Genomic DNA, 15246 nt, shown 5'->3' on the forward strand with positions numbered 1-15246 from the left:
GATTAAATATGTCGAAATCATTTATGTGATTTTCCCAAAACAAGCACATTAGACAAGCGAGTTGGGTGATAAACGTGGATTAAGTTTCTGACATCACGTGTTAACTTAAAAAATATTTTGCAACGGCAATAGTAATTACTAAACTCCCTGAGTGTTTTTGAATTGAATACCTTTGTTTTGTCGTATCTATGAATGACCTCCAACAGCTTTGGAACTTGTATCCTTGTTTGTTCTTCACAAAAGAAAATCCAGGATTTCTTGCCGTAAGTGGTTGAAAGGCTAACAGGAAGTAAAAGCAGCATTAACATCAGAATGATCACCTGCTGCTTAAACTATATTACAGGAGTCATCAGACTTGTCTCTCATTAGGTTCCAATGCTCTCTGGTTCAGCTGAATCCAGACCAATAAATCACTTCACACAGTTATTAAAGCGCTTTTTCTTTTACTCCCCAGAATAAACTGGCCACCTAACTTCTGACTAGAAGACAGGATGACCCTGTTTCGTTTGCTTTCACAGTGGACAAATGGGCCGGGATTCTCTAAAATGCTGGCCAAGTGTTGATGCCAGCGTAAACACCGGAGTGTTTCACGCCGGCGTCATGGGCCTCTTGGCCCAGCGATTTGGTGGACCACAGGGGGCCAGCACGTCACTGGAGTGCTGCGTGCTGCTCCGTCGCCAATACGCGGCCCTGCACTGCAGGCGCAGGTTACGCATGGTGGCCGTTTCCGCGCCGGCGCAGAAGCTTGGTGGCCGTTTCCACGCCGGCACATGCGCGTGGTGGCCGTTTCCACGCCGGCACATGCGCGTGGTGGCCGTTTCCACGCCGGCACATGCGCGTGGTGGCCGTTTCCACGCCGGCACATGCGCGTGGTGGCCGTTTCCACGCCGGCACATGCGCGTGGTGGCCGTTTCCACGCCGGCACATGCGCATGGTGGCCGTTTCCGCGCCGGCGCCGCGCAATATGGTAGAGCAACACAGCGGGCCCGCACGGCAGGAGGTAGCTCCCCCCCACAGATCCCACCCGCTGGTCGGTAGCCCCCGATCGCGGGCCTGGCCGTCGTGCAGGCCCCCTCCCCTGGAATCTGATCTCTTCCCCCCCACCCGCAGTCGAGGGTGGTACCAGTTTGGAACCACGCCAGCGTAACTCGGCCGGTCGACCTCAGAGTCCGTTGAAAATGACCCTCGACCAGCGCCGCGTCGACCGTGCACGCGAGACTGCCGCTGATTTTCCGGAGAATCACTTCCCGGCGTCGGAGCAGCGTGGCACAAATTTACGGTGTGACCGCCGATTCTGAGACCCGGCGCAGGCTCGGAGAATCCCGGCCATGGTCTTCACCATTTATTGTACTTAGTTTCCCACAGAACACATATACACTGTGCGTTACACATAACACTGTGCGTTACACATATACACTGTGTGTTACACATATACACTGTGTGTTACACATATACACTGTGCGTTACACATATGCACTGTGCGTTACACATATACACTGTGTGTTACACATATACACTGTGCGTTACACATATACACTGTGCGTTACACATATACACTGTGCGTTACACATATACACTGTGCGTTACACATATACACTGTGTGTTACACATATACACTGTGCGTTACACATATACACTGTGCGTTACACATATACACTGTGCGTTACACATATACACTGTGCGTTACACATATACACTGTGCGTTACACATATACACTGTGCGTTACACATATACACTGTGCGTTACACATATGCACTGTGCGTTACACATATACACTGTGCGATACACATATACACTGTGCGTTACACATATACACTGTGCGTTACACATATATACTGTGTGTTACACATATACACTGTGCGTTACACATATACACCGTGTGTTACACATATACACTGTGCGTTACACATATACACTGTGTGTTACACATATACACTGTGCGTTATACATATACACTGTGCGTTACACATATACACTGTGCGTTACACATATACACTGTGCGTTACACATATACACTGTGCGTTACACATATACACTGTGCGTTACACATATACACTGTGCGTTACACATATACACTGTGTGTTACACATATACACTGTGCGTTACACATATACACTGTGTGTTACACATATACACTGTGCGTTACACATATACACTGTGTGTTACACATATACACTGTGTGTTACACATATACATTGTGCGTTGCAATGAGCAGAGAGCCCAAACATCACTTCGCCCGCTAATGGGAAGCTGTGTGAACTTGGCAAGCAACGGCAACTCCACTCAACCAATCAGATTGAAGAATCGTCACGAGGAGGTACAGGCTGAAAAATGTGGTTGTGTAGCACAGGTGCCGCTTCGAGTCCAAATTCGCATCAAAGTTACACAAGTACAATTCTGGTGTGACCCATGCAGGAAGACATTTTGGGTAGGTTGTTTGCGTGGGTGCTGGAAGCATGCAGACTGTGTCGTCAATCAGCAGGCAACACTGATTTGACTCCAATTATGCCATTTTCGACTAATGCTGCAGTCTCCATTTTACCCTTGCACTGCTGACCATGATAGCATGGTACGGTAGCACAGTGGTTAACATGGTTGCTTCACAGCACCAGGGACCCAGGTTCGATTCTCGGCTTTGGTCACTGTCTGTGCCGAGTCTGTACATTCTCCCCGTGTCTGTGTGGGTTTCCTCCGGGTGCTCCTGTTCCTCCCACAAGTCCCGAAAGACGTGCTTGTTAGGTGAATTGGACATTCTGAATTCTCCCTCCTTGTACCCGAACAGACGCTGGAGTGTGGCGACTAGGGGATTTTCACATCATTAAAATGTTAATGCAAGCCTACTTGTGACATTAATAAAGATTATTATTTCAGCAGGCAGGACTCTCCGCCAGCACTACTTAAACAAACAAAATACAGACGTAGCTGCTATCTGGTCAGTTGTGAATTGATTTCCACTGGCTGCTGCTGAGTCTGTAGAAACAGTTGACGGTTTGGTCTCGCAGTAAAAAGTGCTGAAGTCTACAGGCAGTGGTGTGGCACGTGATGAAGGCATTTAGTCCCAAAGACTCCGCTCAGACCACTGCTCATTTCAATGAGAATATAAGAAAATATGAAATAGGAGCGAGAGTCAGCCATTTGGCCAATCGAGCCTGCTCTGCCAATCAACACTACTACTACTTCAGTGTTCTTCAAACTTTCTTTCCGGGGTCCCATTTTTACCAATCGGCCAACCTTCGGGACCCAACCCGGCCGACCTTCACGACCCACTCCGGCCGACCTGAGCAACCCACCATTTCTCTTACCTTGTTTGCTGCTGATAATAATGGAGGAAATGGTTTGGGGTCCCTTTGGCCCTCGTACACGCTCCTCCAATGGAACCTGTTGGATGAAGGTGAAGCCTTCCGGTGTCGGAAAGTATGGAGTCTCCATCTGTCCAAAGTTCTGCATTTTTTTCCTGTAAAATTTTATCACATAAACTCCCCCTCTGAACTTGTAAAAAAAAATTAATAAAATAAATGAAAAAAAAAATTAAATGAATAAAATAAATTAATTAAATCCCTCCGAACTTGAAACAAAAAGCTCTGACCGTTTAAAAAAATAGCGGCCGCACTGCGCATGCATGCCCGATCATCATCGCGCATGCGCATAGTTTTGCGCATGCGTGCCGATGATCGTGCGCGCATGTGCAATGCGGCCAAATTTCTTTACATGTTCACGGCCATTTTAAAGGCCGCTTGCAGCCGCCGTTATTAAAAGCCGGCTGCTGCACAGGGATTTGCGCGATCGGGAGCGCCGCAAAGGACGGCTCTGCAACTCTCCCGACACCCGCCCGCGACCCACCCACGGGTCGCGCCCCCAACTTTGAAGAGCACTGTTCTACTTCAACTCCACTTTCCTGCACTTTCTCCAAATCTCTTAATTGCCGTAGCACCCAAAAATCAATTGACCTCTGTCCTGTAAAACTAATGAGCGTCCACAGCTCCCTGACATATAGAATTCATAAACCTCAGTGAAAATATCTCTCCTCATCTCAGTCCTAAATGGTTGTCCCTATTCTGAGTCTGTGACTCCTTGTTACAGATGCCCAGCTAAGGAAAACATCACCCACCCGATAAAGCCTTTTAAGTATTTTATATGTTTTAATTAGATCACCTCATTCATCGAAACTCCAAAGAATAGAGGCTGAGTCCACTCAATCTCCCCTCACAGGACAATCCCCTCATCCATTACCCAATAAAGTGAATCTTTGTTGCAAATATGGGGCGGAATTCTCCGATGTCGCGCGGAGCGACCTCGCCGTTGTGAACTCCGTCGAGTTTCACGACGGCGTCGGAGGCCGCTCCTCGCCCATATTCTACCAACCCCGGGGGGCTAGGAGCGGCGTCGTGTAATTTACGCCGCGTAAATTACGAGGCCAGCGCTGCGTAAATGATGTCACCCGCACACGCGGGCCGGTTCCCCGCGGGCGCCCCGCAAAACATGGAGGAAGATCTTGCGGGCAGTGGAGGAAAAGAGTGCGTCCTTCAGAGACGCCGACCCGCCGATTGGTGGGCACCGAACGCGGGCCAGACCCCTACTGAGCGCCCCCCTGGTGCTCGATCCTCCCCGCCCCCCCCACAGGCCGCCCACGCAGAGTTCGCGCGCTGTTCACGCCGGCAGCGATCAGTTGTTGTTGGCGCCGGTGTGAACTCGTCGTATTGGGCAGGCCGCTCGGCCCATCCGGGCTGGAGAATCGCCGCTCGCCTGCTACAAACAGCGAGCAGCGATTCTCCGAGCGGCCTGTCATGAAACACGGCACGCCGTTTTGGGAGTGGTGGGAGAATCGCGTGCGGGTGCCGAGGCGGCGTGGTGGGAATGGCCCGGCACCCCCTCGATTCTCCCACCCTGCGTGGGGGTCAGAGAATTGCGCCCATGTTCTCTCTTAAGTAAGGAGTCCAAAACTGCACAACTCCAACTGTGGTCACACCAATGTCCTGTATAGTTACAGTAGGATGTCTTTACTTTTATGCTTCGCTCTCTTTGTGACAAAAGCCAATTTGGAATTTCATTGAGTTGGGATGACTCGGGAGCCCTTTAAAAATGGTGGGTGGGTCCCGATTCTTGGATTCGTTACCCCATTCCTGGGCTCTTTTATTTTCAGAAGTGTCTTCAAAGGATGACGGCTGATTTGTCATGGTGTGCCACAGCTTGACATGGTTGGCTTGAGGGGTTATGAAGGTAGGTGTGGGGCGTGAAGTGGCATGGATTTGGTATGGATTTTGGATGTGTGAGGGAATATGAGTTGTGAGGGCTGGAAAGTCATTGTGGGCGGGTTTCTCCGACCCCCTGCCGGGTCGGAGAATCGCCGGGAGGTGGCTTGAATCACGCCCCCACTGTCCGCCAAATTCTCCGGAACTGGAGATTCTGCGGGGGCAGGAATTGCGCCATGCCAGTCGGCGGCCGCTCGCAGCGGCATCCCTGGCGATTCTCCGACCCGTGATGGGCCGAAGGCCTGCTGATTTTTTGCCAGTCCCACCGGCATAGATCAGAATAGGTCCCTTACCGGCGCGACCTGGCGGCGTGTGCGGGCTCTGGGGACTTGGGGGGGTGCGGGGCGTTCTGGCCCTGGGGGGGGTGCAGCCACGGTGGCCTGGCTCGCGATCGGGGCCCACCGATCTGCGGGCGGGCCTGTGCCGTGGGGGCACTCTTTTCCTACACATCGGCCATGTCAGCCTCCACGATGGCTGACGCGTAGGTTAACCCCCCCTGCGCATGCGCGGGGATGATGTCAGCAGCCGCTCTCACCTGCCGGCGGAGTCCCTTCGGCCCCGGCTGGCGTGGCGCCAAAGGCCTTCGACACCAGCCGGCGGGGCGCAAATCACTCACGCCACTCCATCCCGCCGGGAACCCCCGCCCCGCCGGGTACAGGAGAATCCCGCCCTGTGTTTTTAGTTTAACTGGAACCAAATCCCACAACACCGAGGCGGGCCTTTTAAACAGCCTACCTCCAGATGTGCTGGATCCTTTGGCTTCCTCCTACCTCTTTCCAGGGTTGGTCGGCTCAGATCCAACCCACACCCGCACCCGACAATGCAGGTCCTGCCTTTGTGGACACTTTCTCCTTAGGCAGGCGGGTGGGGTGAGCCGCGAATTTTCCAACTCCCGCTATCACCCTGGGTGATGGAAATTCAGGTCAACATACCATTTGCCCTTTAAATTGTTTGCTATACCTCCATGTTAACTTTCTATGATTCATGCATGAGGACATCCAGGTGCGTGTGAATAAAACATTTCCCAATTTCTCATTATCTAAAAAATATTCGGCTTCTTTTTTTCAACCAAAGTGAATAACTTAATTTCAACCAAAGTGGATTTTTCACACATCGCCACATTGTATTTGCCATGTATAGCCCACTCACCCAAACTGTCTACATCCCTTTGTAACTTTCTGCTCTTCGCACTTCTAGTTGATCAGTTCTAATTTTGTCCTCATAAAAGGGGGTCAAACCGAATCAGGTAGAGGGTGAAGGAACGAAGTAGCACTTAATTGGCTGCCTGTCTAATAGGCAGGCACTTACATCACTGACATTCTCATTGCTGTAATATCCAATGGCAGCAGCAAGACAATGGGTTCCCCTCCGAACCCTACCGACACCATTTCACAAAACCTCCCAGTTCCCAGCCCTCCTCCTCCAGAGGACTGGTAAAATGCAAACCCCTCAGCTCAAACAACCCTTCTCAAAGTGTGCAGCACTCTCACACAACTCACTTCAAATGAAAATGTATAACTTTCCACATTCGGGGGGAAAAATAAGTAATTAGATTTGCGATAAGAGATAATTAAATGCTGAAATCTTCAATTATTATTTTAGTGGCCAGAGGAGTCCTAAATGAGAGCTGTAAAGAAATGTATTTTATTGCAAAGCAAACTACATACACAACACACTCCAGGTCCCAGCTGGGACTAGTCTGCTCAGCCCCCATTTGGGCCGGCGTTTATGAAAGAGTCCATTGCTGCACTGTCGGTTCCCCACCCCGCAGCGGGGAATCTCGTACTCTACAAGGTTCACGGGGAGGCTAATTGATCTGTCCCTGTAGGTCCCATGGTGGTTATGTTGCCAAGTCAATCCTAATTACTTTCCCCTTTATGCCATCGATTTTATGATCTGATAATAGAAGAAAAATGTATTCTTGACTATCTTATGAGCCAATCAGTAAATTATTTTATCTACTCCTGGATGACTACTCAAAAATAATTGAGAAAATAATTGTCCACATGTCAATTTCTTGATAAGGTATTCAGTGGTGGCTGCCAGCCTGTCGTTCTCTCATCTCCTTCCACCCAGCTGGGAAATCTGGCAGAAGGATCCAGAACTGGCACAGTATTGCTTTATCTTATTGCTTCTATTATGTGTTGTTACCACTCCCAAAATTGCATCTAATTATGGGAAAGTAAAAACCACCTCTGCTGAGGATGACAATAATAAACAATGAAGATGTTACCCCAAGGGCTTCCCTGTAAGAAGCCAGGTTGTGCTGAGCTACACGTGGTCATCAGATTGTTCAGTGAGGTTGGCAGTGATTGCAAAACAATATAGCCAGGAACCTGGGCAGGTTGCCCAGTGATGCATTGTTCACAAAATATCCATCCCTCAGTAGTGATCCAAACCAGCACCAGGAGTTGATGCTGGCATTTCGTGGCCTCCAGGCTAACAATACAAGGGTGGCGACCACAGTGCAGAGCCTAGGGCAGGGGTCTGAGCATCCAAGGTGTGGCTCAGTCTCTGAGTATCATGGCTGAGAACCTCAAGAAAATGACCCGGTCACAGAAGACCACGGCAGAGGGCATTGAGACCATGGTTCAAACGCAGAGGGCTATTGCTGAGGTGCACCTGATTTTGATCCAGACTCAGACATCCACGCTGAAGGCTCTGACACCATGGTTCAGACAATGGCAAGATTCCAGACTGGTCGAGCCAGATGACGTTGAGGCTTCTGAAGCTCACTCTAGCTGCCCCTCTGTCCTAGGGGCACACGAGCACCCCGAGGCAGGAGCAACCTCTGGAGCCCATGCCAGGGCCTTCCACCAAGGAGGTTCTAGCAGTATCAACCCTTCTGAATCGCCCCTTCTTGGCACTGGTGCATCTCAGGGACAGCGGGCAGAACAGGTTGGCCTGGAAACAGCAGTGAAACGCGAAAGTCAGCTGGTTCCATCCAGGTCCAGGCCCTCCAGAGGACACCCGCCAAAGGCATGTCAGGCTACAAGGTGCGGAAGGCAGCAGACCGCCTCCACTTCTGATGTGCATCCTGGGGAGATAGCTAAGCGTAGTGGTAGGCCATGCAAGATTAAGATGTTTATGGAGCTCAGACTGGGTACAAGTGAAGTCAGACACCATCTTTAGGGAGGGGATAAATGTCACTGTAAATAATCACCATTAAGGAATGACGCACCTCAAAGCTTCAACACCTGTCTTTGACCCCTTTCCACAGGGAGGGTTTATCTCCTCTCCTGAACTCAGATCCTCATATAGGCCCGGCAAGCAATCCCAACAGTGAAAGCCCTTGGGACCCACAGTGACAGACAGCCTGGAATGACAGCCTCCTAATTCACTGAACCCTGACCCTCACTCAGACATGAGTCTGGGAGTCTGTGCACAGTCAGCAGGAAGACAGGAGTGAGACTTAAGAAGGACCTGAGGAGCATTACACCTTACCTTACAACGAGTCATCTTCTGGGATAGGGGTTTGAAACTTTTGGCGGGACTGGGGAGCTGTTAAGCTGCCTGACACCAAGTCCTATTTGGCAAATCTGGAGGCTCTGAGGGCTTCCCTGGTCAGTCTGGCTTCAACACTTTCCACAGCCTGTTTCCTCCGGGTCCTCCTCAGGCTCACCCCCCAGTCCCTCCTGCCCTGTGTCCTGCTCTGAGGAAGCCGCATGGTCAACCTCCTCCAGAATGTCACCCTGCTGCTGTGCGGGTGGCAGCGGCGGGGGGATGGGGGATTGTAGAGCACTGCCTGAGAGGACTAGGCAACAAGACCACATCTTCAGCAGCCCATGAGCATCATGGCATTAAGGAATGCCCTTCACCAACCAAACGGGGTTCCATGCCCTGAACATCCAAATTGTGTGTGACAACCACCTCAGGATCATGCACATGTGTGTATGCTATCCTGAAAGCGTGCATGACAGCTACATTCTGGGGCACACAGAGGTCTCCAGGGCCTTAGAGGGCCACCTCAGGTTGACGGGGTGGCTCATTGGGGACAGCTGCGGAGCCTGAGATGGTTCCGTTATAATGAGGCTCACCACGCGGTCACCCAGACAGTTATCAAGTAGTAGATTAGGCTTCTCAAACTACGGCTGCTCCAGGGATTGAAAACTATCACATGTGGTGGAGAATCCGCAATAATTCTGAGCAACCAGGAATTGCCACCGATGGTGCACAGAAGCATTCAATTCCCTGAAACCTCAACAGTCTGTAGGAGCTGGTGGTGCTGCTGAGGGAACCCTGATGCAATGTTGAACAGCATGGATTGAGAATGCTAGTTTGTCAGTATGAATTTGGGGGGAAAAATAATAAAGTAAACTGAAATGCAAAAGCAGAAATTGAGAATTGTAAGGATTGAGTTCCAACTATTGAGTCATATTGTAACATTCTCTTTTCCAAAATGACTGACCCATCATGACCTAATTTGATTTTAATCGTAAAAAACTAAACTTCCAAATGAATCTACAATTACCTTGAATCTGCCCCATTAAAAACTACTAAAATATAATAACAGCATCACTTTTTCTTTCATTGGTATTGGTGGATCTTGTCCAAGCACATTCTGCAGATAAACATGAAACCTCCCCAAGGAACACTGAGTTACTAGTTTTGTTAAGTTTCTCCTGAAGGTGCCATACAACTAGCTGTCTGCTTGATTCCGAAGAATTAAGGTAAATGCAAAACTGGTTCAAAATGTGTGTGTGTCTTTCTGGCTTTACTGTTATTGTGTTGCACGGGGATCACTGCAGATAGTCAGGAATTCTCAATAATTTCACATGATGATATCAGGGTCCTTCCTGTTTATTCCCTTATTCCCCTTTCTTTTATTTTGCTGTTGTACTTTTGATCTATGCATGATTGAGGGACAACTCACTTTAAGGCAAGCAGCCTGTAAGAAGCCTTTACCGTTAATTCAAGCAGAAGAATCCGAAAGGCTGTTCTGGTTTAAACTGGTGCTTGCAGACTGGCCGACATCAGTGAGGATGCGGTTTGATTGGTTGGCTGGTGGCCAATGAATTGGCCCAAAAGACTGTGTTCTCTGCCCGGTAACAAGTGGTGATTGGATTTGATCCCACTGAGGTTTTTCAGAGTCCCAAGGCTTGAGTTTGGTTTCAGTTTTGATTCTGATGAAGAGACCCAACTAACTCTCTCTTCAGAAAGATCCAGCTAATTGTCTCTTGAAGGCCAATGTGAGGCCTGACTCTCTCCCCTGCAAGCCTCTGGGTGCTGTTCTCCTGCGACTTCAGAGGCCTGAAGCCAAACCAGGAGCTGAAAGGAAAGTTTGATGTGCCAGTCAAAACCACTTAACCATTCTAATCACATTTTCCAGTACTTGGCCCATGGCCTCGATGCCTTGGCGTTAGAAGTGCACATCTAAATACTTTTAAAATGTTATGAGGGTCTCTGCCTCCACCGCCCTTTCAGGCAGTGAGTTCCAGACTCCCATCACCCTCTGGGTAAAAATGTTTTTCCTCACATCCCCTCTAAACTTCCTGCCCCTTACCTTAAATCTATGCCCCCGATCATTGACCCCCTCCACCAAGAGGAAATGTTTGTTCCTGTCTACTCTACCTCTGCCCTTCATAATTTTATACCTCTCAATCATGTCCCACCTCAGTCACCACTGCTCCACGGAAAGCATTCCACGTCTATCCAATCTGTCTACACAACTAACACTCTACAGCCCAGGCAGCATCCTGGTAAATCTCCTCTCCTCTGAACCCTTTCCAGTGCTATCACATCCCTCCTAGAATGTGGATTCCAGAACTGTACACAGTACTCTATCTGTGGCCTAACCAATGTTTTATACCGATCCAGCTTAACCATCCTGCTCTTTAACTCCATGCCTCAGCTAATAAAGGCAAGCATAAAGGCAATAAATGCCTTCTTAATCTTCTTATTCATTCTGAAGTGTTCGGGGTTCTACACTAAGTAGATAGAGAGAAATTGATAGAAGAGTCAAGAACTAGAGGAAATTGGTTTAAAATGATTGGCAAAAGAACCAATGTGACGAAAAATATTTGAAATGCATCAAGTGATTAGGCACTGCCTAAGAGGGTGGCAGAGGCAGGTACAATCATGGCTTTCAAAAGGAAATTGGATAACCACTGAAAGAGAAAATTCTTTGCACTGCTACAAGGAAACAGTGAGGGAATAGAATGAACAGCGTTGCTCTTGTAGAGATCTGACACGGATGTAAAGGGCCAAATGGTCTTCATCTGCATTGTAACAGCTCTATGACTGGCCATCAGATGCTGCACCTTGACCATAGGCCAAGTGCTATAAAATGTGATTCGAGTAGATCGGTTCTTGATGGCCGGCACGGACACGATGGACCGAAGGGCCTCTTTCTGCGCTGTAAAAACTCTATGACTCTATAAATAATGCACGGTGTCAATATCTGAGCTGGTGGCTGCAAGTGTAAAATTGAATGACAGTCTTTATCATCACATGGTTCCTCCATGGCCTGGCCAGATTGCATTCTTTAGCTACCTGGAAGGAGAAAAGCACAAGCTTTAACTGATGCTGGCTTCCTGCCTTGGTATCTAACCAATTGCACTGCCTGGAACAGCATCAGCTAAAACTGTAAGCAGCACAAAATTATTGTCTCACTGCAGTCAAAGGGCATGGTCTAATTCTAATTCAATGTATTGCAATCCACGGACAGGACAATCAATTTTATCCCCCTACCTCGCCTGTCCAGCCACTGCCTCTGTGTCGGCGGCTTGTTCTCCCAGCATTCAAACCTGGATGAGCTGTAATTTACACGGTGCTTGATGGCTGGCACCAGCTATAGTGGTTTAAACTGGTGCCACATTGCAATTTGGATGAATGAAACACTACGATTGCAGAGATCATTATCTTCAGACTTCCACCACACACTCTTGCGTTCTCTCTTTACTTGGCAATGTTTATCGGATTAAACATCTGTGAAACACCTTTGCATGTTCTTTATTACGATATACATGCTAAATACAGTTAGTTGTTGCTTGTCATTTCAAATAGGTTGCAGAGAATAATACCGTAGGCCATTTGTTGAAGAAAACCAATCAAAAAGCACTAATACTGTTTATATAATTTTTCATGCAGTAAAAGGCATCTGCAATTCAATTAATTTGTTCAGCTGGCAGGGACACAGATACCAAGGATGAAACACATGGCTCAGAAACTGCAAACAAGCTCGAAAATCACAACATCAGCCTTGGAAAGCTTGGATGCAGCGCGCAGAAAGGATAAAAATGCTCAGATCAAAACTGGAAAGAAATCAACAGAACTGCATCACTGAGAAAACAGGTAGAAAACAATCAGGCAATAAGTAGAAATGAGGGATGGAACTAGCTGGAAGAGTAAAGATACCAAAGAAGACAATGGAAACGGCCTGGCAAGGGTTGTTTTGTTATCACAACAGTTGTGAATGCAGCTTAGTATTTTGCAATCATCAGCTCACAGCCTTGCACCTAACCTTGAGATGGAGGGGAAGGGATTGAATGTCTTTTCCAGTTCTATTTGACATTATAATTCCACTCCCTCTTAAAAATACATTTAAAAAGCACTTTCAATAACAAACATTTATTAATTATTTTAAGACACTAAGCTTAGCCTAGAAATCTGATCAAATTTTTAAAAAAGGAGCAGGATGCTTGGTCACATCCAGAATGGGAAATTTGTGCTGTTGTTAAACTACAGCACACATTTAAACCACAGCACACATTTAAGCTACAGCACACGAACATTACAGCGCAGCACGAGTGAGTACACAGCAACACCCCCCCAAACCCTACCAAAGGAGCATCCACCCCTGAATTCTCCATGCGACCGCATTCCCCTCTCCATCCCCCACTCGTGTCAACTCCCCCCTCCACCCTCCTATAAAGTCCACACCTGTGGAGGATTCCCCTACCCCCAGCTGAGGGTCCCCACCCCCGTCGAACACAGAGGCAGCAATCCCAGCGCCCCCGGGCTCTTTGCCAGTGAGCAAAGATGGCTACTCACCTCCTCAGCTCCCCACAGAAGCCCTTTCTCCAAGTTGACATTTGTCAAAAGGAGAACTAATCAGAATCCAGCGTGGCAACTTTCTGGGGAGGCCGATGAATGACAGGAGGCTGTTGGATATGGGCTGGCCCTTGTTAATTGTATGGAAATAGGGCTAAAGTGATGATAATTCGTTTCTCGCCACGCAAGATCCCAATTTCACTTATGGGAGCGGGACGATTGCATCAGAAACTGTTTGGCGCCTGGCGCGGTTCTCATTTTTGGCCTCTCACGCTATTCACAGCCTCATTTCGCTTGTGAGAGAGCGTAACAAGGCCGGAGAATCGTGCCCTGAGAATAGAAATTGTAAAAATAAAATGGACAATAATATTAATACACATTGATGTATTAATTAACTGTAACAGAGCTCAGAAAATCAAATATTCTGTTAAAAAAGAACAAACTTAATACTGATGAAAAACCATAGATGAATAACAACAGAGGGAAAATTTAAGATTAGAAAACATTTAGTACCTGAACACAGAGGAGAAGAAGACAAGGGAAAATACAAATCGACTAAGAGAGAGGTCAAAAAAATAGGAGAACAAAGAGGAGCTGTGAAATTCAATTATCAAGGATCATAAAACATGTAAGTAAAATATTGTACAGTGCTGTGGAAATTAATTTAATATGATATTTTTTAGAATATACCTTTTAGGTTGAAGGCAGAAGCATTTAATGGATGTTAACTGGATATATCTGATTGTGAACTCTGAACTAAGTACAATTCAAATAAACCTGGGGAAATTACAGCTCAAAGTGTTTGGTTAATGAGGTCAGACTTAGGAAGGGAAAGGGCATGAACCATGAATGACCAATCTCTGGACTTTTCAGTATAGCTAGGGTGTCTATTGCTATCTTAATAAAAGTAGCTGAAGAAGCTTAGTAAACAAAGGGGTTTCTGAATGGGCACACAGAGTCTGGACGGAGGGCAATTACATCAATTAGCATTAGAAGTTATTGAAATGAGTTATAGAATCAAATAATTGTGTTGAAGGTAAAATAATTTGTTTATATTTCTGTTTCTCACCATTCCAAGCATGCCATATAGTCACAGGGGTAGGAGGTTTTTTGTTTACGTTAACTAGCTCTTTGCTCAGAAAGCAGGCAGCTTTGATGTAGATTGAGTCTTATTGGATTGAGAAAGTCAAAAGGAGATTATTGTTAGTCAGACCTGCACTCTAAGCAGAGAAAATGCTAACCAAGTCATTCACCACATGGAATGCAGTGGAGCTCAAGCTCAGTGGATTTTGTGAGGGAAAAGGCAACTGGAAGATTTGCCTTGTTTGCAACTAGAGGAAGAAATCTACAATGGTCTTCAGAGCCTTGTGGCAGAAATCAGTCAGCGGAGTTAGCTTAGAAGCCCCGTAAAGGCAGTTGGGTACCTGTCAACAACCAGAACAAATAGCTGAGGTATCATAGTCATGAGCTTAGCCAAAAAAGGTAATAGAAGGATCCTCACAAAATATTACCTTGAATAATAGCTGGAACACTGAAGGGAGGTAAAGTGAATTCTGGGGGGGCTGTGACCTACCCTATAGGTTTAATCCCTAAAGAAGAGAATGAACCTTCAAGATTCTTGTATTGGATAAGGAAACCCTTGAGGAGAAGTAAAAAGCAGAACTGAGTTCATAGCATAAGTAGTTACAAACTATGGGCGGGATTTCCAGGCCCCCTCCCCCGTGGCATGTTTCTTAGTGGCAGAGGCGGCGCACCATTGTTAAAGAAAATTTTTGAAATATGGAAGCAAAAATAGTGAAAATGCACAGTACCTGCTAACCTGCAAAAGAAAAATGAAAACTAAGGCTGAAAGGGACTCTGCTTCAGAAACACAGATCTGTATGTGCTTTGAGACGCTGACATATACTGCATAAATGTAACCTCACTCTTGTCCGTTCATCTATATTATCGATGTCAACTATCAACTTGAACTGCCTGTACATTGCAGGAAAGGCTGTAGATGTG

General features: G+C 47.4%; 1 protein-coding gene across 1 annotated transcript in view; it reads right to left on the reverse strand.

Moving 5' to 3' along the window:
• Positions 1 to 15246, reverse strand: part of b3glcta (beta 3-glucosyltransferase a) — a 258971-nt gene that overhangs the window by 137752 nt on the left and 105973 nt on the right. Inside the window, exon 6 of the mRNA XM_038818599.1 lies at positions 171 to 279. Within this exon, the coding sequence (XP_038674527.1) occupies positions 171 to 279 (109 nt within the window). The remainder of the gene's footprint in view (positions 1 to 170; positions 280 to 15246) is intronic.

Source organism: Scyliorhinus canicula, chromosome 14, assembly GCF_902713615.1.
Source record: "Scyliorhinus canicula chromosome 14, sScyCan1.1, whole genome shotgun sequence".
Taxonomy (NCBI): Eukaryota; Metazoa; Chordata; class Chondrichthyes; order Carcharhiniformes; family Scyliorhinidae; genus Scyliorhinus; species Scyliorhinus canicula.